Source organism: Monodelphis domestica, chromosome 5, assembly GCF_027887165.1.
Source record: "Monodelphis domestica isolate mMonDom1 chromosome 5, mMonDom1.pri, whole genome shotgun sequence".
Taxonomy (NCBI): domain Eukaryota; kingdom Metazoa; phylum Chordata; class Mammalia; order Didelphimorphia; family Didelphidae; genus Monodelphis; species Monodelphis domestica.
Window position 1 is genome coordinate 24,119,220 of NC_077231.1, and position 24,368 is coordinate 24,143,587.

At 35.1% G+C, this 24,368-nt stretch overlaps 1 protein-coding gene and 1 long non-coding RNA gene across 2 annotated transcripts; both read right to left on the reverse strand.

Annotated features, from left to right (window-relative positions):
* Positions 1-761: 761 nt before the first annotated feature.
* On the reverse strand, positions 762-24,368 carry LOC130454308 (uncharacterized). Its single transcript, XR_008911975.1, has 3 exons — positions 23,409-24,368; positions 1,554-1,723; positions 762-997 (listed from the first exon to the last, which is right to left on the reverse strand). It is a non-coding gene; the product is annotated as an uncharacterized LOC130454308 (long non-coding RNA).
* LOC130454307 (60S ribosomal protein L23a-like) lies at positions 14,481-23,128 on the reverse strand. The gene is made up of 2 exons (XM_056797706.1): positions 22,989-23,128; positions 14,481-15,018 (listed from the first exon to the last, which is right to left on the reverse strand). The coding sequence occupies exon 2, from the start codon at positions 14,841-14,843 to the stop codon at positions 14,523-14,525; it is 321 nt and encodes a 106-aa protein (XP_056653684.1). The 5' UTR covers positions 14,844-15,018; positions 22,989-23,128; the 3' UTR covers positions 14,481-14,522.

Sequence of the window (24,368 nt, forward strand, 5' to 3'; positions counted from 1 at the left end):
TCTTCACATACCAAATGCCTAGTACAATATCTGGCACATAGTAGGTTAATAAATGCTTATTGATTTAGAAGTTATTACAGAGAGAGAGAAAGAGAGAGAGAGAGAGAGAGAGAGAGAGAGAGAGAGAGAGAGAAAGAAAGAAAGAAAGAAAGAAAGAAAGAAAGAAAGAAAGAAAGAAAGAAAGAAAGAAAGAAAGAAAGAAAGAAAGAAAGAAAGAAAGAAAGAAAGAAAGAAAGAAAGAAAGAAAGAAAGAAAGAAAGAAAGAAAGAAAGAAAGAAAGAAAGAAGAAAGGAAGGAAGGAAGGAAGGAAGGAAGGAAGGAAGGAAGGAAGGAAGGAAGGAAGGAAGGAAGGAAGGAAGGAAGGAAGGAAGGAAGGAAGGAAGAAATTTTAAATGTATAGGTACGTTTCTACCCTTCTCTTTTTTTCTCAAGAAAATATTTATTCTATAATAAGACTGTTCAATATAGCTTCTGACTGATTTCCAATTTGAATTTGACCAATCAATAGATAAATATGAAGTATATACTATGTGGCAATTTGAATTTGATCAATCAGTACATGTACTATGTGCCAGTCACTGTGCTAAGTGCTAGAGATACAAAAAGAAGCAAAAGATAGTACTTGCCCTCAAGGAGTTACAACATAATTAGTTACAATATAATTAGACAATGTGTAAATATAAAAAAGCTAGCTACTTACAGGATAAATAGGAAATAATTAAAAGATGAAAAATACTGTAATAAAAAGAGCGTGACTATATAATAAAAAATTTGTGACTATAGCAAAGCATGTAAAGGAGGGCAATGTTCTTTCTAAGTCTCAGGGCAGGTTCAGAAACCCACCAGGAATTGAAACCAACATTCTGATTTTTCTTACACTTACCATGCCTGCAGTTGATATACAAGAAATTATACCACTCATTTGATTAGGTCCAATGACTTTGCTTCTCTCTCTCCTATCCAGGACCCATAAAACCAGTCATGGTGCTCTGATTTCCTGGAATAGCAATAGAAAAGAGGTCCACTAGATTTAATTAGCTCCCTGCCTCAAACTATTGTGGGAGAGAATCTCCGGGGAATAAGATTACAGGATTCTAGGGATCCTAGATCTAAAACCAGAAAGGACTTTAGAGCCCATCTAGGACAGCTCACACATTTTATAGATGAGGAAAATAAAGGTTTGAGAAGTTAAATGATTTACTCAGGGCCACACAGCTAGTTAAGTAGTGTTTGAAGCAGGATTTGTATTCAGGTCTTCCTGACTCTTAGATCTGTGCTATATCCACTATGTTACCTAGTGTTAAAGGGAGCATGATGGCTCCTACTGCAGATGGCATAGAAGATTCCAAGTCACCCCCAAAGGAACAAAGCTAAAATGGAGCAGATCAGATTTAAGGTTGAAAGTAAAGTGGAAACTGAAAACCAGAAAGTCTTCAGTCAAGAAGATGGATATGGAGTGTTTTTATTGTTTCTCTAATTGCCTGGAGGTAGTTTAGCCTGAAGGATGGTGAAGCAGAGACTGGAAAGTAGGACTCAGGGATTACATTACTTACATTCAGATGACTCATCCATGGAGATGCCCCAGTTCTCAACTATGGGAATCCAGGGGCGAGATGCTCTCATTTGTAGGAGCCATTGTGATTGTTGAGTGGAGCTGTGGAGCTAAACTTTCTTCATCATGACTGCAATCATTATCTCCTCCAAATCCATAAAATGGTTAATGCTGTGAGGAAGGAAGTGGGAGAACAGTGATATAAGAAAATGGAGCTCATTAAAGAACTGTGAAGGCTTGAAATGCTGGTGGATTGGTCTGTCAATAACACTAAAAAGTACTCCTCAACATTAAGTAATACAGACAAGGATGAAGTTGCAGACTGGTCGTACCTGAAATCATCATGGTGATTAGATTGGCATGAGAATTAGCAATGGGACTCCTTTGTGCTCTGGTACCGCAAGAAAGCAAAATAAGAGAAAATAATATCTACTCATCCATATCCCACCTGCTAGAAATATTTCATTGCAGATAGTGCTGCCCACCAAAGTGGGAAAAACCCAAACCTGTGAGTACAACTGAGATGGACTTAAGATATTAATATTTTCATTTCATTCTAGTATTATGTTATACCAAATTAAAAGCCAGTTTTATTAATTATAGGAAATATTTTTGCTATTGCTTACAATAACATATTATTGACCAGTGCAGGAGAGCTATCACAAATAAGGCTAGATCTTTTTTCTTAGTGATGCAAATGACAAATATTTTCTCTAAAGTACAGAAACATGTACAGGACTGGCATGGTGGCAGATGTCTATAATCTTAGCTAACAGGGAGGCTAAGGATAGATGATCTCTTGAACTTGGGAGTACTGAGCTGAGGTAGATTTTCTAAATTCCTAAGGCTAGATTAAATTAAATAAGCTGAAGTTAAGGACTTGCTGAAATTTGAAAAGAGAAAGGTTGAAAAACCTGAGGCCACTGAAAATCTTCATCTAATAAAAACTGCAGGCATTATAACTAAAAGCAAATCATATGACAAAAACAGTACTGATAACCCAAATTATTTTGAAAAGAAAATGGACACATTTAGATTGGAATTCTGAGAAATCTTTTTTTTTTATTTTTGATGCCATGAATGCAAGTTAATACACCAATTTTGCCAAATGAGTACTTTTCAAAAACTAGCATTTGCTCTAATCATCATAAATGAACATTTTCCCCATTATATTGATTGAAAATATGAAAATATCTCAGGATTTCTACCCCAACAGTATATGTAGTGGTCATTGTCATAGTATAAACCATAGGACCAAGGATGGAACTATCAAAAGGAGGAAAGAAGGCGGCAAAACTCTATCCTGGCAGACGTTAATTGAAGACCTATTGAGGAACTACAGAAAGTCATTGGAAAATTATATCAATACCTAACTGGTTTGCACAATAGGAAACTTGGACACTATATCATTCAATTAGAAGCAACAAAAATATATATGAAGAATAGAATCTAAAAAACAAATCTTTCAGAAAAGTGGATTCCCTTCTTTAATTGGTTGTTGTCCTTCATATTCAAAGTGGACCAAACTAACATCACTGGTGATATCTATTGATTCTTGCATAAACTGGATGTAAGCGAGTCAAAGCTGCACAGTGTCATCAGCCTCACTGTCTCATCCAGAGCCATTGCAGTACAGTGGCAAAACAAATCAAAATGACTCGTGATGGTTCAAGATCTGTGAATGACCCTGGCTTCCTTGATTTCTAACCAAGCTCTAAGTGCTCCACAGCACATTCTTCTGTTACCTTCCTGGCTATGGAAACACATTATTCTCATCTGCCTCTTTCCCTGTGCAAAGTTTTTGGATGCTTGGGATCCACATCCCCCGTAACTCAACAATGGGTTTGAGGGCTGTCAGTTACTCTTCACTGGATGTTAGGTGGCAGGGCTACCCCAAAGGAGGAAAGTAGCCCTGAAAGGGCTCAGCAAGCCCTCACACCAGAGGTAATTGTCTCTCCTATATATCTTGTATATCCCTTAATGAATAATTAGAATAATTAGAGAAAAAAAGGTTAATGTGTTTAAAGGAGTCAAAGAACAAAATTAAAATTACAGAACTTTAATATAATGATGTAAGAAGCAAAGAAATAAAGAAATCACCCCTAAGAAAAGACTTAGAAAATGTCATATCTCATTGGTTCAATAAGACCAAGGCAATGAGAAAATTAGTTAGCTTGAATGAGAAACAGAACGTTTACTCACTGTTAATATACTGAACAGAACAATGATATCCAGACTTTAATCCTAGGTTCTCTGAGAAACTACAAAATATCATGGCTGGATAAGATCCATCATTTTTGGTTCAAGCACTTCTCCAAACAGGTGCACACAAATTACTAGCAAAATATTTTCCCAGGTGCTCCTCAAATGTAAACTTGATCACATCTTTTTAACAGAAGACATTATCTATTTACTAACAAAAGATGAGGATGCCAGTGAACACTCAAAATGAAGACTTAGTCTTAGGGTAGAGTTTACTTGCAGCCCCAATTTTACTCCTGACAGACACGGGAGCTTTAACCTGTTCTGTTTCTGACCTGGGTTAGTTCATCCCTAATTAGGAAACCTGGTCATTCCTCTTTTCCCAGGAGCTCATCCATCAAATTTAGCTCAGCACCCAGAAGGCATAGCCCCCTGCAGTTCAGAACTCTCAAGTTCAAAAGGTCTCTCACCTTAGTCTCCCTGATAGCTAAGACCACCATGCCAGTCCTTTACATGTTTATGTATTTTATAGAAAATATTTGCCACTTGGGTTTTTAAGGGAAAAAAAAACAATAAACTATAAGCACGTTCCAGGAAACTTTTTTTGGACAAAGGAGTGGTATACCAAACTGACTCAAGGGTATAAAGAGTAATGTATCAATCTAGTAATTATTGAACAAGTTGACCAAAATTGAAATAACATCTTCACTGCCTTTACTGATTATTGTCAAAACTTTGATTTGGGGCACATGCTCATGGCATGTTCATGTATTCTATATTTATAAAATAGACAAAAATAGAGTGACAATTTAGAGTATATGATGTCCATGTAAAAAAACTGCTGTCTAGTCCATTAACACAATAAGGCAAAAACAAATCTATAAAATGTGCCCATTATGGTTCTACCTAGTGTTAAATCTGTTATTGTCTTGGTCAAGCATAACTTAATATAGTTTCTAAACTGAAGGAGTCAACCAAAATTTCTGATGAATAATTTAATGTAAGTAAATGATACCAATCTACATGATGCCCTGAAAAACTATTAGACTGCTCTTAAATCTTGGTGACTTCCACCAATTCTATCAAGTATCATTTGGACTTGATGGATTTAACTATAAGCCAATGAAAGAAATTTAAAGCTTTGAGTTGAATTTGGAGGTTTTATTGAAGCATTGGATAAAAGCAACACTTCAAAATAGTTGAGAACCTCCAGACACATTAACTATAAAGAAATTTTAATTGAGGTTATAATTAAATATGTCAGGAATCTTATTGAAATCAGAACTGATTGGGAGAGACAGGTTTAAAGGAATTAACATCTGTGTAATACCAATTTTAATGTACATATTCAGAACTGTCAAATGAACCATGATCTCAGAAAAGGTAGCAGCAAATTTTTATTGACTGACAAACTGAAATAAGTAGGAAAATTACATTTTATTCAGACACCATAATTATGCACGTGCACACACACATATATACATATGTATATATATACATATATAAAGTGCCATAGCACCTATGTTCCTAAAGGAAAGGAATAGAGAAAATAATAATTATTGAGGACCTTATTATGCCTCTTTTAGATTTAGACAAATCTAATAAAAAAGGAAGAAAAAAAATTAAACCCTTACCTTCCATCTTGGAATCAATACTGTGTATTGGTTCCAAGGTAGAAGAGTGGTAAGGGCTAGGGGTTAAGTGACTTGCCCAGGGTCACACAGCTGGGAAGTGTCTGAGTTCAAATTTGAACCCAGGATCTCCCATCTCCAAGTCTGGCTCTCAATCCACTGAGCTACCCCGCTGCCCCCAGAAAGAAAAATGTTAAGATTTGAATAGAACTTTAGAAAAGTTATACATGCTTCATACAGATTTCTGATGACTTCTGAATGAGAATCATTATCATATATCTACTCACATATATTTCTGCATTTAAAAAAAATTCAACTTTGTTTTATTTTCAGTTCTGAATTTTCTCCCACTTCCTTCCCTCTCTCACACTTATTAAGAACAGTATGTAGTCATGCAAACAAAATCCTGCATTAGCCATGTCCTGACCCCCCCCAAAAAAATAAAGGTAAGGAAAGAGAAGGAAATATATTTTGGTCAACACTATAAATCCATCAGCTTTACCTGAAGGTAGATAGCATGCTTCTTTTTAAATTGTGGTTAGTAAACTGTGTTGATCAGCCACCAAGTCTTTTTTTTCTGTTTGTTTACTTTTAACTTATGCCCTACAATCAATCCTGTATATTGGTTCCAAGGCAGAAGAGTGGTAAGGGGTAGGCAATGGGGGTTAAGTGACTTGCCCAGGGTCATACAGCTGGGAAGTGTCTGAGGCTGGATTTGAACCCAGGACCTCCCATCTCTGGGTCTGATTCACCCCCCAAAATGTATTATCTTTATAAAATTGGTGTTATTGTAAAAACTGTTCTCCTGGTTCTACTCCCTTCACTTTGCATCAGTTTATACCAGTCCTCCCAATTTTTTCCTAAAATTGTATCCTTTATTTCTTCTATCATTATAATATTCCATTATATTCATGTACCATACATAATTAGTTAAGTCATTCCCAACTGATGGGCATACCAGTTTCCAATTCTTTGCCAACACACACACACACACACACACACACACACACACACACACACACACACACTGCTAAAAATCTTTTTCCTTGGACATATGGGTCCTTTTCCTCTTTCTTTTATCTCTTTGTGGTATAGACTTAATAGTTGTATTGCTGAATCTCATGGTATGAACAGTTTAAAAACATTTCTGGCAAAGCTCCAAATCAATTTCCAGAATTTTTCATCTCTAGTTTCACCAAAAGTACATTAAAATATGGATCTTTCCATTGTCCCTGTAATTTTCCTTTTTTTTGTTTGTAATTTTTTGAATTTCATAATTTTCCTTTAATTTCTTAAATTTACCAATTTGGTGGGTATGCAGTAGTACTTCAGAGTTGTTTTAATTTGCATTTCTCCTTCTAGTGATCTAGATAACTTTTATATAGTTATTGATCATTTGTATTTCTTGATCTAAAAATGCCTGTTCATATCTCCTGCCTATTCACCAATGGGGAGTGGCTCTTTTTCTTACAAATTTGGATCAGATAACTATATATTTTAGAAATGATGGCTTTTCAGAGAAACTTAGTTGAAAGATTTTGTTCCCAAGTTTCTTCTTCCTCTCATAATTTTAGCTGCATTAGCTTTTTGTGTAAAAAAATGTATATTTTTATAATCAAATTTGTTCAAAATGTATAAAAGGCAGGAGTTGATTATATGCTAGAGAAAGGATTTGAACTCAAGTCTTCCTGGTAGCAAGATCAGGTTTGTAGGTACTATGCCATGTTGCCTCACCTTGTTATATCAACATATGTGGAAAAATCTTCTAACAAAATACAACATATCTTTAGCAATATCACCAAAACACACACACACACAAAGACCTAAAAGCATAGTTTTAATGGACCTTTCTTCAAAATGGTAAATAGTATTCATCAGAAACCAAGAACTAGTAAAGGCTAAGATGCTAAAGATCTTTCTAAGAGCAAGGTAAAATTTCTACCACTATTTAATACATTCTAGAAATTCTGACAAGATAAAAATGATAAACAATAACAAATAAATAAGCAATAATAATATAAGCAATAATGAATAAATTAAGCAATAAGATAAAAAGAAATTGAGGAAATAAGCATGGACAAAAAGGGAGGTATGAAAGTTCATTATTTGGAGTTGGCATAATTGTTTCTCTAGAAAACCCTAGAAATTGAAGTAAAATTAATCAGAAAATTAATATCTTCAGTAAAGTATCAGGATACAAAACAAACCCATTAATAATCAGTCTTTATGAATATAATTAAAAAAATCTGGCCACAGGCAAGCAGATATGGGACCCAACTTCTAGAGGGTATTTAGGGCATTCTGGTATAATAAAAAAGGCATCAGAAGGCGAGTCAAGCAAGTTTATAGCTTCTTCCTTTGGTTATAGGACTTTGGTGTAGTCTTTTCACCTCTATTACATTCAACTCAACAAAGAAATATTTGGCAACGACTCTGTAGAAGACCCCATGCTTATTTCCACTAAGCCTGCTCCTTTGTCTGTAAAATGAGTCCTGCATTAAATTGTTTCTAAGATCCCTCCTAGCTCTAAAATTCTTTGATTCTAAACCATAATTCTACATTATAATATTTATTACACAGTTGCCATGGAAACCATTGTTATTTCATAAATTTCTGTTTCATCCTATATAAGACAATTTCCATTAGACATAGATTTCAAAGAACCAGTCCCTTGTTGACAAAGCAAAAAAGCCTCCAACCATTTTAGCTAAAAGTGAAGAGAAAATGATGTGGAGGAAAAAAAAACCTAGAATATCCAGAGTGAATAATTAAGATTGACTTATACTTGGGCATCTCCAGGTTAGAAAATGCTTCTTCAGAGGAATTCACCTCAATGCGCAAGAAGATTATTCCATGGTATTATCAGGCAATTTTAAGGTCATTTCAGTAGATGAACAAATATTGTGTGTTAACTGACTTCATGACATTAGACTGCGTGCATTAGTCTAAAGAGAATTGCAGGTCAGAAATAGACATAAATATGGTGTCACCAGATAAAAAGGGTAATGTGGATCCATGAAACCCTGGAAAGCATCAATATGAACATTATCATTTTATTTTTTTTATTGGCATGCTTTCTTCTTACGTTCAGGTACTTGGCTCCTCCCAATTAATTGGGTTCTTTGATAACTTCTAATTTCATTTGACTCCTTACTCAAGATAGGCTCTATGTCCAGTCTTTGCAGTGGAAATCACTTCAGTGATGGAATGAATAATTATTCATTATTAGCATCTTAGACTCTTGTCTATCCTTAAGAAGAACAATAACTAGCCAAAACTACATCCTGAGGAAATTTATTATTGATGTTTGGTGGTATGAAAAGGAATTTTTTATTCTCTTTGTGTATTTTGAATTAATCAATCAAAAATTTAAACACCTTAATACTTAATACTTAAACATACTTAATACTAAGTATGGAGGTTCATAAATTTTTGGTTGATTAATTCAAAATAGAGAACGGTGTGCAGAAGATAACACTCAGGTGAGTGGAGGATGGTCAAATCCCAAAAGAATCACAAAGTAAAATCTCATGGGAACTGGGGATGGGGGGAAGGATCCCCTTTAAGACCTACTAAAAACAAGCCCCTGAAGCTCTCCTCCTCCTCCCCCACCATGCTTCCCATTTCCTTTTATGCTCAGATTTTTTGTTCATCTTCTGATGCAAGGACTCTTCCTTTTCATCTCATTTCTTCTTTCTCCAGTAATTTAATCCCACTATCATTTCACTCTGTCTAATATTCCTCAAAACATGCCCAGATCATCACAACTTTAAAAAACCTTCCATCTATCCTATTGTACCTGCTGACTATAATTCCCATATTTCTCCTCCTTTCTCCACTGACTCCCCCTCCTAACCTTGTTGTCTTCTCCCCATACTTGAAGATCCAGAATGCTGCCTTACTTGTACTCTGCCTATAATGTCCCTCAGCCTTTTATTTTTTAAAATAAAAAAATCAAGAGCCAAAATGTAAAGTGATTTACCCAAAGTAGCAAATTAAGTGACTCAGATTCCCCCCAAAACCCAAAAAATACCAACCTTTCTACATTAGATATTTCTACTTTTTTCTTTTCTTCTCTTACTCTCTTCTAAGTCCTATAACATGACTCAATAATTCAGTGAAACTGTTCTTTCTAGTGTTTTCAACAATATTTTAATTGCAATATATAATCTAATTTTCAATGACTTTTTTACCTCTCTACTGTAAAGATTAAACTTAATATACTATAATTATAGATATTATATTTATAAGATATATTAATAATCACTAGAAATAAAGGAATAAAAAGGTAAAATAAAGCCCAGTGCCCATAACTAATCTACTTGTTCAAATAGCCCGCCCCACCACAGTTGCCAAGAAGCAAAAAGAGCTAGCCACAGAAGACCACCCAATCTATGTCAGCACATAACGACAGGAAGTCAGTGGGCTTCTGGGAAATGTAGTTCAAACGCACAAGATTTCCAATTACATACTACAATATTTGATACCATTGACCTGATGGTCCCCTTTTTTTTAACCTGGTTTCTCAACTTCTCTTCTGATGTCAACTACATTCATGTCGTGCTCATAACTGGGGGACCTCCAAGACTGTCCTGAACCTTTTCAACCTTTCTCTGTATATTATTTCACGTGGTGATATCTTTAGCTCCTGTATATTCAATTATGATCTCTATCCTGATGATTCTGAAACCTATATATCCAGGTTTTGACTTTTTTCCCATATTACCAACTGCCTATTGGCTATTTCAAATTGTGAAAGAAGTAATGTACATTAGAAGTAATCAAGTCTAAGTCTTCTTATAAAAAGAAGGGAACAGAGGTTCAGGGAGTTCAAATGACTTGCCCAGGATCACGCAATTAGTGTCTAAGAGCTGAATTTAAATCCATGTCTTCCTGACTGGATATCTTTTTTTTTTCCTAGTTGAAAATTGTTATTTAATTAATTAATTTAGAATATTTTTTCTTGGTTACATGATTCATGTTCTGACTGCATATCTAATGCCCTTCCCACTATAATAGGCTGCCATTCAGTATATCCAGAACCAAAAATTTCTTATCTTTTGTCCCCAAATCATCCCTATTCTATAATTTTTCTTTTACTATACAGGATACAACAATCTTCCCAGTCATCTAGCTTTGAAATTTTGATATTACCCTCAATTCCTCTCCTTCACTCTATCTACCCAATTTGTTGTAAAAATTTGTATGTCATTTCTCTCCATTCACATTGTCCACTTCCTACCTATTGCCCTCTTTTATTTCTCATCTAAATAATTGCAAAAATGTTTCAAATATCTCCCTAATATGTTCTTTTCTTCATATAACTTTCAAATGATTTTTCCAAAGTATAAATTTTCTCATATCATCCTTCCCTACTCAATAATCTCCAGTGGTTTCCTATTAATTTAAGAATAAAATACAACTCCTTTGTCATTTAAATCTCATCACAACCTGATCCTCTTTCTTAACTTTCTTATCTTCTTATACATCTATATTCTTAGTGATCCAGAATACTAACATTGTAGGATTTAAATTAGTGTTCAATACTTTGAATATTATTTTATAAAGTTCATTACCTGACAAAAATAGAATCATGTGACTAAGTTTTTCTACTTGCTCAAAATTCCCTGCTCGACCAAAACTGAGACAGGAAGGAAAAAAGACAGAGAGATGGGCTTCCACCCAATTTATATCCTGCCTACATCAGCACATAAGGACAGGAAGTGAGTGGGGTTCTGGGGATCATAGTTTTCCCTGGAATTGTAGTTTTTGGGGTAACAGATGATAATTACACACCACACATATTTATAATTCTCCGTATACATTGTCCCTCAGTCTTTTAATTTCTTGAATGAAAAAAAAATTTGAGAACCAAAATGTTAAGCGATTTCCCCAAAAGAGCACAGGAAGTAAATAGCAGAGTCAGATTTCAAACTCAGATCTTTTGACTCTTTAGTCCATCACCTTTCTAATGTATTTATAATTTGGGGGAATTGACTGGCAACACTAAGAGATTAAATGACTTACTTGTGTTTGTGCCATTGAATATGAATTAAAGACAGCTCTGTAACCATTGAATTCTTTATTCCAAGGCATACCCTTTATGTTGTCATTGTCATCATCATCATTATCATCATTATTATTTATATGGTATAATAATCTTATTTTCAGCAAAAGGACATAATTTTCAAAGAAAAATCTCCTTTCACAAATGTCCCTCCAAGAAATTCAGTGAGAAAGAAATAATTTCTCTTTGAGAAATGATGTTTGTGTTTGAACCTCTGTAGCTCTTTGAGTGGAAAGGGCATAAAAAAAGGGGGGAAAAAACGTTTTAATCTTATTCAACTCCAGCACTGTACTTGAGTCAGATGTGAAGAGCCTCAGGTGGTAAAACTGGGGACAATTGTTTCATTAATCTAAGACAGATAACATAAGCCCTAAACAAATCCAACTGGGAGCTTGTTTTTTTGACCTTATATTGAACAATTGTCAGTTGTCATTTTGACTTTGCAGCCCTACATTAAAAAGGTGGGAAAATATCATTTCCTTCATGTAGATCCCCATCCAGACAGCTTTTACTAAGTCATGTATTATCACCCTACTGCTAACTTTCTTTGCAAACTGAGCACAGACGAATGTAGAAGAAATAAAGACATTTTTATTTCTGCTTTTTGGCTATTTCTTTAATGTTGCAAGAGTATTTTATAGTTATTTCAATTTTAAGGTGTCCTTGGACTCTTAATTTGATTTATTACTCTGTTGATTTCTTAGACTTAAAGTGAGAAATGAAATGTTAATAATGCAGATTAAATTCAATAGTGTGTCATATGTATAACTTTTGTAGGGAGAAGGGCTAGTTGTTAAACATTTACTGGCACATTCTTGATGATTCCCTTTCTTCATGTTTTCCTTTCCCTTAATTAATTCCCTTTCAACTATTCTTGATTTTCCCTAAGAATCATAGGCAATTTTATGGATCTATAACGTGCAGACTCAGTTTCCTTCTCTTCTTCCAGCATTCACACAGAATTTGCTCTTCTCCAACCCTAACTTCTCCCATTCCTAATCTTTCAGATGTCATTAAAAGTGCCTCAGCTAACCAATCTTCTAAATCAGTAAATTAGGTATCTTGAATTTGTCAAGGAAGCCTGAATTCCTTTAAACATCCTAGGAATCAATACCCTCTTAGTTCTTTTTCTTTCTCATTTTTCAGTGCAAAATGCATTCTCCCTGGCCAAAAAAAAAAAATCAGCAAAATAAAAATTCAGAGAATATGGTGCTTTCTTTCATTAAAATGTTATTTTTACAATTACATATAACAACATTCCACCATATGTTTTCTGAAATTATGAGATCCAAGTTGTCTTCCTGTCTCCCTTCCTTCCCTCCTCCTCGAGAGGGTAAGCAATTTCATCTGGCTTATATATGAATAATCATGCAAAACATATTTCTATTTGGTCATGTTAAAATATTCATATAAACTTAAACCTTAAAATAAAAACAAATAAAGTGAAAAATAGTCATCTTTCATCTGCATTCACTCTCCACTGGTTTTCTCCGAAGGTGGATGGCCTTCTTTGCCATAGATTCTTCAGAATTATCTTGGATCATTGTATTGCTGAGAATAGTTAAGTCTTTCATAGTTGATTGTTATACAATATTGCTGTTATTGTGTACAATGTTCTCCTAACATTACGCTGCATCAGTTCATGTAGGTCTTTCTACGTTTTTTTGAAGTCATTCTACTCATCATTTCTTATAGCACAATAGTATTCCATTACCATCATATATCACAATTTGTTCAGACCTTCTGCAAATGACTAAGATCCTCTCAATTTCTAATTCTTTGTCACCAAAATAAAATAGGGCCCCCCCCCTTTTTTTAATCTCTTTGAGATATAGACCTTGTAGTAGTATTTCTGGTTCAACGAGTACGCACAGTTGCATAGCCCTTGGGATATAGTTCCAAATTGCCTTCCAGAATGTTGGATCAGTTCACGGTTCTACCATCCAGTCCAACATTTATTACTTTCCTTTATTGTCCTATTATCCAATTTAAAGGGTGTGAGGTAATACTTGAGAGTTGTTTTATTTGTATTTCTCGAATCCATAGTGATTTCTAACATTTTTTTTTCATGTGACTGCAGAAAACTTTGATTTCTCCATGAGAAAACTGACTATTCAAATCCTTTGATCATTTGTCAATTAGGAAATAACTTGTATTATTATAAATTTGATTCCGTTCTCTATATAATTAAGAAATGATGCCTTTGTCAGAAAAATTTGTTGTAATTTTTTCCTTCATTGTATCTTTTCTAATCTTGGTTACATTGATTTTGTTTGTATAAAATCTTTTTAATTTAATATGCTCAAAGTTATTAATGTTGTATTTTTTAATTTTTTATTTACTTGATTAATTTAGAGTATTTTTCCAGGATTACAAAAATCATGTTCTTTCCCTCCCTTCCCCTCAATCACCTCCCATAGCCGAGGCACAATTCCACTGGGTTTTACATGTGTCATTGGTCAAGACCTATTTCCATATTGATATTTGCACTAGGATGATCATTTAGGGTTTATAACCCTAATCACATCCCCATTGACCCATGTGATCAAGCAGTTGTTTTTCTTATCTTCCTCTGGATGTGGTTAGCATCTTTCTCAAAATCCCTCAGAATTGTCCAAGGCAGAAGAGTGGTAAGGGCTGGGCAATGGGGGTCAAGTGACTTGCCCAGGGTCACAAAGCTGGGAAGTGGCTGAGGCCAGATTTGAACCCAGGATCTCCCGTCTTTAGGCCTGGCTCTCAATCCACTGAGCCACCCAGCTGCCCCCTAGGACTTTATTGTTTTGACCACACACAATTCTGGATCATGGTCCCAGCATAAGGAAGAGCACTATCTTGAACAATGACCCAAGTCACAGATATAGTCCAGAACAGTAGTGACCACACTGCTCCTTAGATCACACCACCATGAAAGATCTGAGAGTTTGCAGACCCACAGTGATACCTCTGAAAGTAACAGCACGAAAACTTAAAGCTTGGAACATTTCCTTCTCCATGCCAGAACAGAGTCTAACTTTATTTTTTTTTACTGGAAAAGTTTTATTGAAGGTGGAGCAGGATAGTTGGACAAAGTTTAGAGGATTCCAATTTTGTTGGCAACGTCTAATGCATCGTAGTCAGGAGCAAGTCGGACATAGGTCTTCTTCTCTCCATCAGGCCGGATCAGTGTGTTGACCTTGGCTACATCAATGTCATACAGCTTCTTTACTGCCTGCTTGGTCTGATGCTTATTGGCCTTGACATCCACAATGAAGACAAGAGTGTTGTTGTCCTCAATCTTCTTCATAGCTGATTCAGTGGTCGAGGGAAACTTGATGATGGCATAGTGATCAAGCTTGTTTCTCTGAGGAGCACTTTTCCGAGGGTATTTGGGCTGCCTTCGAAGTCTCAGCATCTTGGGTTGCCGGAAGGTAGGAGACGTTTGGATCTTCTTCTTTTTGTGGCTATGGACACCCTTCAACACTGCCTTCTTGGCTTTCAAGGCCTTGGACTTGGCCTCTGTCTTGTGGAGGACAACCGCTTCCTCCTTGGGCTTCGGCGCCTTCTTAGAGGAAAGGGCCAGAGTCCAACTTTAATATAAGGTTAAAAACCAAGAAATAAGAAGGAAAAAATGAATAAATGACATAAAAATAATGTGAACATAGAAAGTTACCAAGGTAACAGAAATGATCAAAACATAACTCAGAAGACAATGAAATGAAAGCAGCTAAATGCAAAGCCACAAAGAAAAATTGCAAATTGATTTCAGGCTTTGGAAGTGAACAAAAGGAATCTTAAAACTCAAATTAGACAGGTAGAGGAAAAACAAAGGGAAATGAGAGTAATACAAGAAAATCACAAATAAAGAATCAACAACTTAGTGAAGGAGACACAAAACATCCTAAAGAAAGCAATATCTTAAAATAATAAAAGAGGACAAATAGTAACAGAGGCAAAAATCCACTGAAGAAAAAAATCTTTTAAAATAATAGAATTGACCAAATGGGAATAGAGTTATAAAAACCACTATATTCCTTAATAATAATTCCTTAAAAAGTTCAAATTTGGCAAGTGGAAACTTATGACTCCCTGATATATCAAGAAATTATAAGACAAAATAAAAAGAATGAAAAATAAAAGAAAATGTGAAATATCTCTTTGGAAAAACAACTGAGAGGGTAGCTGGATAGTTCAGTGAATAGAGAGCCAGGCACAAAGTCAGGAAGTCCTGGGTTCAAATATGATCTCAGATACTTCTTACCTGTGTGACCCTTAGCAAATCACTTAACCCCCATTGCCTAGCCCTTACCACTCTTCTGCCTTAGAACCAATAAACAGTATTGATTCTAAGATGGAAGGTGAGGGTTTTTTTAAAAACATCTGACCTAGAAAGTAGATCAAGGAGAGAGAATTGAAGAATTATTGGACTATATATAAGCCATGTTCCAAAAAAAAAGAGAGACAAAAATTATTATGTAAAACTGCCCTTATATCCTAGAAACAGAGGGAAAATATAATTTGAAAGAATCCACCAATCATCTATTCAAAGTGATCCTAAAATGAAACTATAGGGAATATTATAGTCAAATTTTATAGCTCACGGAAAAATATTTTAAGCTGCCAGAAAGAAATAATTTAAATATAATGGATCCACAGTCAGAATAGCATAAGATTTATCAGTTTCTACATTAAAGAATTAGAGGATTTGGAATATGTTATTCTGGAGGGTAAAGGAGATAAAATTATAACCAAGAATAACCTATCCAATGAAAAAATATAATCCTTAAGGAGAAAAATGGAAATTTAATGAAATTAGGTACTTACAAACTCTCAATTATTGATGAAAAGACATGAGATGAATAAAAAATAGACTTTCAAATATAGGTCTCAAACATAATAAGGTAAACATGAAGGAGGAATCATAAGGGACTTGATAGTGTAAAAATGTTTATATACCCATTGTAAACCTCAAAATTTCTTAGACTTATAAATGTTGGAAATTTCACCATTGGGAAATTTCATACTTGAAAAATTTCCTATTGATAGTGGGTCTTGGCTATTGGAATGTGAACCCCATTGGCATGAGAGTTTCCTCCTCCTCCCTTCTTAAGATTACTTTAGGACAGAAACCTTTTGCTGAACAATGGAAAGGACTTTGACCTATGCTTAAGCATAGAACAGGAATTTCTTTGAGTCATGATTGATTTTAGAATTGATACAATGGAGATACTTGGAATCAATCTCCACCCTACTCAGTCCTAACAGGATTGAGGAAGGGCTGCAGCATAGATCAAAATTTAATTATTCCAATCTCTACCCTACTCAGGTTAACAGGATTTAGGAAGGGCTGTAGCAAAGGATCAAAGATTTAATTATTTGAAAATATGACCTTCAACAGACATGTGCAAAGCCAGAGACCTCTGGGCGGTCCTGGGTTAAGCTAGAGCCTCCATTGGCACAGGGAAATTGATGGACAATGATTGGTAGATGTGAGAACTGAGGGGAGGCAACTTGGATGGTTTCCTTAAAGAGAGAGGGGTCTGAAGACTCAGAGGTGGTGGTTGAGGAGTTTGTCTGAGTGGTTGGAGTGTGCTCTGAGAAGCTTGCTCTGAAGGAAGCTGAAGGTGGGGGCCTCTGAGACTGTTTCTCCATTTTGGTCACGTGAGTAATAGGGACTGATCTCTTTTCTTTGCCCCAGCTATCTAAGGGCTTGGGCCTTTTGGCCCAGACTAAACAGAAGGGGTATTTAAGCCCTATTCCCTTCTCTCCCTTTTCTCTCTCTCTATCTCTAATTCCTTTCTTCCTCCTGTTGTAATTAAACTCCATAAAAGATTGACTGCTTACTTGAGTTTTCATTTAGGAATTACATAGCTGAATTCCTTGGCGACCTTAAATTAATATATATCAGTCTTTTAAAGTGATTTCCTTGTCACACCATATAGGAATAAAATGTTTTTAACTCCTAAAATCTTTATCATTATTTGGACAGTTAAAAAGAGTGTACCTGGAGAGGGCACAAGTATGAGGTAACTATGATGGGAAAAAATAAAATTATGAAATTGAACTCAGGACTAGATGGATTCACAAATGAATTTCTACATTTAAAGAAAAAGTAACTCCAGTACTATTTGGGGACTAAAGGCAAAGGAGTTCTACATTATATTTTATGACATTTTTATGACAAAAATGGCACTGATACCTAAATTACAAAGAGTGAAAAGTGAGAAAGAAAATGATGGACCAATCCTTAAAGACTATTGATGCAAAAATTTTAAATGAAATATCAGCAAGATTACATCAATAAATCCAATGATTATACACTATGATCAGGGAGGTATTTATACAAGAATGCAGACTAATTCAATATTAGGGAAAGAATGACCAATCAATAGAAATCATATGATTTTCCCAATAGATACAGAAAAAATCTTTTGACAAAAATACAACACTCATGCTATTAAAAATACTAGAAAACATAGAAATAGATGGATATTTCCTTAAAATGATAAGTAGTATCTATCTGAAACCTCAGCAAGTATTATCTATAATGAAGATAAAATAGAAGTCTTCCCATTAAGATCAAGGGTGAATCAAATATGCTGATTATCATCACTATTAATCAGTATTTTACTGGAAACCAAAGCTATAGCAATAAGAAGAAAAAATTAAATTATAGAACAGGTAACAAGGAAATAAAATTATCATCTTTGCAGATGATATGATATACTTGGAAAATCCTAGAGATTCAAATAATTGAAACATAATTATTATTATAATTAACAATGTTAGTTGTTAACAATGTTAACAAATTTATAGGATAGAAAATAAACCCACATTGCTTGTCAGCTCTGGGAAAAGGTAGGAAAGAGGGGAGACAACATGAATCATGTAAACATGGACATTTTTTTAATAAAATTTAAAAGAAATAATTACTATAAAAGAAAATAAACCCACAAAAAATCAGCATTTCTATGTATTACCAACAAAATGTCCAATAACAAAAGATAGAAAAAGAATATTTAAAAAATTGCAGACAATGTAAAATATTTGAGAGTCTACCTACCAAGAGAAACCTAGGAACTATATAAACACAATTACAAAACACTTTTCACATAAATAAAGTAATATCTAAACAACTAGAAAAATATTAATTGCTCATGAGTAGGCTGAACTAATGTAATAAAATGACAATTCTACATAAATTAACTTACCTATTCAATGCCAAATTAATCACACTATCAAAATTATTTTATACAACTAAAAGAAATTTGTAAAAATTCATCTGAAAGAATGAAAGTTCAAGAATATCAAAGAAAACAATGAAAAATAAATGTGAATGGAGGGGGCTAATAGTACTAGATCTCAAACTGAATTATAAAGCATTAATCATAACAATCTGGTACTGGCTAAGAAATAGATTGATGTATCAGCAGCATAGATTGGGTACACAGTACACTAATAAATAACCACAATAATCTAGTGTTTGATAAACTGAAAGATCCAAGATTTTGGTATAAGAACTCAGTATTTGACAAAAACTGTGAGGAAAACTGGAAAGCAATTTGGCACAAACTAGGCATAGATGAGCATCTCTCACAATATACCAAGATAAGGTCAAAATGGATAAATGTTTTGGACATGAATGGTGATACCAATAACAAAATATGGGAGCTTGGAATAGTTTACCTGTCAGATCTATGGATAAGGGAAAAATTATGATCAAAGAAGAGATAGAGAGCATTATGGTATATAAACTGGATAATTTTGATTATATTAAAGTTTTTGTACAAGCTAAACCAATGAAGCCAAGATTAGAAGGAAAGTAGAAAACTAAAGAAAAAAAGTTTATATAAATTTCAATAAAGACATCTTTCCTGAACTATATACAGATCTGAGTTAAGCTTATAAGAATATGTCATTCCTCAATTGATAAATGGTCAAGTGATATAAACAAGTAGTTTTCAGATGACAAAATCAAAGCTACCTATAGTCATATAAAAATGCATTATTTGTTAGAGAAATACAAATTAAAACAACTCTGAGGTATTACCTCACATTTATAAGATTGGTCAGTATGACAGAAAAGGAAAATCACAAATGTTACAAGGAATATAGGAAAATTGGGATACTAATGTACTATTGGTAGAAGCAAAGTGGTGCAGATATGCTGGATATCAATTTGGAAATATACCCCAAAGACTATAAAACTATGTATATCCTTTGACCTAATAATAGCATCAAGAGGTTTATATCCAAAGAGATAAAGAAAAGAAAAATAACTTTAGGTACAAAAGTATTTCTAGCAGATTTTTATGGTAGCAAAGAGTTGGAAATTGAGACAATGCCTATGAGTTGAGGAATAGCAGACTAAGTTGTGGTATGGGATTATGATGGAATACAATTGTACCATAAGAAATAACAAGCAAGATGCTTTCAGAAAAAATAAGAAAGTCTTACATGAACTGATGTGAAGTGAAGTGAGTTGAACCAGAACACTGAATACAGTAATAGCAATATTGTATGATGTTCACCTGAATGACTTAGTTATTCTAAGCAATACAATGATCTAGGACAATTCCAATGGACTCATATTGAAAAATGCTATCCAACTCCAGAGGAAGAATTGGTAGCATCTGAGTGAAGATCAAAGCATACTTAAATTTTTCTTTAAATTTTCCTTGTTTTTTTGTTTGCATTTTCTTTCATAACATGATTGATATAGAAATATGTTTCCTCAAGGGCATGTGTACAATCTTTATCAAATTGCTTCTCTTCTCAATGATGGATGAGGAGTGTAAGGAATTAAAATTAAAGGTTGACTAAAATATATGAAAATTATAAATAATATGGTGATCGCCAATTTAAAATATTATAGCTCAAGTAAAAATGACTTCCAATAGTTTCTATTTACAAAATAGATGGAGAGAGTAAAAGTTGAGAAATACAAAAAGAGGGTAGAGAAGATATTTAGTCTATCACACTTGTTAACCCTCAAGCAGAATTAGTCTCTCTCCATAAGTCAGGAAAGGAAAGCCAGCTATTCACTCATCCATGTTCCCTCCAAGAGGCAGTTTGAGCTGAAGATGATGACCTGTCAAGGATGACTCCTGAAGTTGACCTCTAACCCCAGAAATTCAGGGCTTTTATAGTGACTTCTTGTCTATTCCCCTCTTCATAGTGACCAATCACAGCTTTAAAATTGTATAGCACTACTGAGGAGGGGCAGTGTCTTATGTGAGCCACTTCTCATCCTCTGGAGGTATAAACTCTTATCAAAAGGATTCACAATTTCCTGACTGATTGAGTTGTTACCCACTTTATCAAATGACTTGAGAACACTCTTACTTAGTGTCTGGTGAAGTACTAAGTAGGGGTACTAAAAGAAAGTCTGATTCATACTTCACAGGCTGGTGAGGTACTAAGGAAGGATACTTAAGTTAGGGTTAACCAAGTGTTAACTCAAAATAGACAAAGAGAATAAAAAATTCCCTTTCACAGGAAGGAGAGAATTTGGAACTCAATTTTTTAAAAAAATGAAAATTAAAAAAATTTACATGTAATTGGAAAAAAGTATATTTAACCAAAAGCTATCCATTTCTTTGCAAAAATCACTGTATCTGTAGTCTTAAGAAATGCAACCCTTCAATTTGTCAATTTAGTTTTCATATGTCTAATTTTATATAAATAATGCAAACTATGAGGTACTTATTTTATAAATTCATGTAATTTAGCTCATTAATAGAACTATAACTGCCATTCTAGCATCCTGGGAGGCCATCAAAAATGTTTATAGGGCGAATAGCATGAAAAGTACTTTTAATTCAGCCTTTTAAAAGAAATTCTATTAAATGGGTCAAATGAGGAGGGAGATATCTTATCATAGGGCAAGACCCTGGTCCTTAGGAAACAAACCCCTATAAGGAAGAGAGTCTGAGATATCAGCACACTCCTTGGCCAGGGGTCTCCATGTATGAAGATCTTAGGACAGTGCAAAATGACTGTTGGGAAGGCCATTGCTGGGAGGTTGACAGTAAGGGAGGTAACATGGCAGACCACTCTGAGAAAGAAGTGACTCATTTGGTAGCATCTTTCTACCTAATCTTTCTTGCTTCCTGGGTGTGAAGTGGTACAGTGGATAGAATGTTCTACCTGGAGACAGGAAGACTCATTTTTTTTATTTTATTTAGTCAATTTAGAATATTTTTCCATGGTTATAAGAATCGTGTTTACCTAATCTGCTCCACTGATCAGCTTTTGCAGTTACTAACCAATACCAAAGTCACATTGTTCTTAAGTGTTTGTTTTGGTATATTACTTTTATATTTGTTTATGAAATGTAAGGTGATTCCATATAATTGTGTTGGCTAACCTATGGCACACTTAGTGGAGTGTGCTGTAGGGGCCTGGTTCCCCCTCTCCATTCATGCCTGAGGACATTTCTCACATCACCCAGCCCAGTGAGAGCACTTCTTCCCTCCCCTGTCTGGGGTAAGGCAGAGGAGGCAGGGGGTGCTCAGATGCAATAAGGGTTGCAGTTTGGGCACTCAGTCTCTAAAAGGTTCACCATTACTGCATAACATTAAGCAGGAGATTCCTAAAATTAGATTTGCTTTTTCTCCAGAATGAAAATGCTCCCATTCCTCAAATATTTATTTGTTTCTCTTTGTATCCTACTACCTTCATTTTCCATTTTCTTCTGTGACCAAGTGTTGCTCTTTTTTTCACTTGTATATTCCTAATTCCTTACTAAAGCCACAGTTCCTATATTTCTACTTTGAATGGAAGAATTTGCCCTGTCTAATTCTAATTTATCCTCTGTTCTCTGAGCACTCCTCACTCTTGGTCCTATAACTGGTCTCCACAAATTCACCCTCATAAGTAAATAACATCCAAAGGATTCTGTATTGTGTAGAGAGCACAATATTTAACCAGAATCTACTCAGTTGCAGTCTGCATTAATTTATATAAAGTCTTATACCCGTTGTGCTATTAGCCCAGAAAAATAACTAGAGAACAATATTTTAAGTAGAAGTGAATTATACCTTGAGAACCAAAGATCACTGATACCTGATGTCTGTAACCAAATAGGAGACATTTTAATTTGCAAAAAGAGAATAACCTTATAATTATGAAACTGCCCATTGGAGATGAATGAAAGGATTTTTCTTTTATTTCTTTGCAGAATATCATTTTAATTATTTAATTTGTCATATTCTATCTCAGAATAGCATAAAGGCAGCTATTTGTCAAGTTATTGTAGGCTAAATTATAAATGAACAAGAACATTAGCTAATGGAAACTCCACAATTATTTCATTATAATGTGATTAAATTTCCCTCAGTAAATGTTTGCTTTATAGCTCAGTTCTCCAAGGAAAGGATACAGAGGCTATTTGGATAAATATACTAGAGCAGTATTGCATTTCATCGAGGGCAATTTTGGTGACATTGCTCCTCAAATCAAAAATTAAACATAAATGGAATGTTCTCAAGCTCAAAGGTTACTGGACTTCTTGTTGAATCTCCATGAAAATAAAATGCATTCAAACTCAGGGACTCACTCAGTTCTGGTTAGTAGTTCAGGTATACAACTGAAGTAAAACCATATGCCAGTATGCAAAGGCTAGTTTACTACATAATGGAAAGGATATTTAGATAACCAAGCGATTCTGGTAGATGCATCCCCTCTCATCTCCACAAAGAAACAAGCCCATCCAGCTGGACAAGGCCTGGTAATAACCAAAGGTCACTGTCGCCCAATGTCAGGAAGCAAATGAGAGACAAGCTCTTATTTGGTAATAAAGAGCCTCCCTCAAGTGTGAAGGGTATCAAGGGCTTGAAGCTGAATGTTTATGGCCGAGGGAAACAAGACAAATGAGGAACGTGAATCTAGACTACTGAACCAACGGAATCCTAAGGACAGACTCCTCTCCCTTTTAGAGAACCCATACAGTAGATACACTAGTAGATATTACTCCTACCATGAACCTCCTGGGGAAATATTCCAGTTTGTGGATGAATAAAAGCATAGTATTTTTAGTGCCACTGCCAGAGAGGCAGGCTGGCCTGAAATAACCCGCTTTGGTCACTTCACAGGTTGGTAGAATCAAGTCTTTTGTCTCTGCTCCTCTCAGGCTCTGAAGGCAAGATGGCTACCCTCAGGCCGGAAGCTCTCAAAAACACAATCTGACTGATGTATAAATGTTGAAAAAAGGTTTAATGAAGTAAATAACAAGGACTGGCAGTGGGTGGAGGGCCAAGGAGATCCCCAGGCTAATAAAACTCTGCTTAACCCACATCTAAGAGACTTTCACAAGTCTCACTTCTTTGGCTTGATGCTATCTCACAACCTTCCCGATTGTCCTATGTCCCCTCCCCCATTCCCTATCCTGGCTTCCCTCGTCTTTTAGCTGCTCCAAAACAGTTGTTGGTAAAGGTATCCGATCACGTGGGCTGGATCACATTGGTGACCAAAATGGCCCCGTCACCAAAGGTACCGGCTAGCACCTGTGGAAGTCCAGTAACAGTTCAGGTCCATCAAGCTGCTTTTCTCTCTTCTAAGTAGCACAGATAGAACGAAGTCATATCAGGAAATGGCTGGCAGGAATCTCTCGCCATCAACAGGAACCAAATTACACAGGGAAATCACAAGCAGGATCTGAGGAGACCGAAGTCAGTAGCTGTGAACTCTCTCACTGCTCCCAAGCTAACCCCCAGAAATTCGTGCACTGAACCCCCAGAAGTCTCTCTCCCAGAATTCCGAGAAAGCCAGGAACCTTCTTTCCCTTGCGCTCCAGCCAAAATTTTGGGTTTGCACCCTGTCACTCATTGCACTTTTCTTTTTATTTTTCACTCCATTCTCTCAAGTCTAGTAGTGGAAAAGAGCCTTGGGGTCAGAAATAACAGTTTGAGTCTGCTTCCGAGATATTTCTGTCTACCTC

Excerpts from the sequence above, each read along its gene's own strand:
- LOC130454307 (XM_056797706.1), bottom strand. The coding sequence starts at position 14,843 with ATGCTGAGACTTCGAAGGCAGCCCAAATACCCTCGGAAAAGTGCTCCT.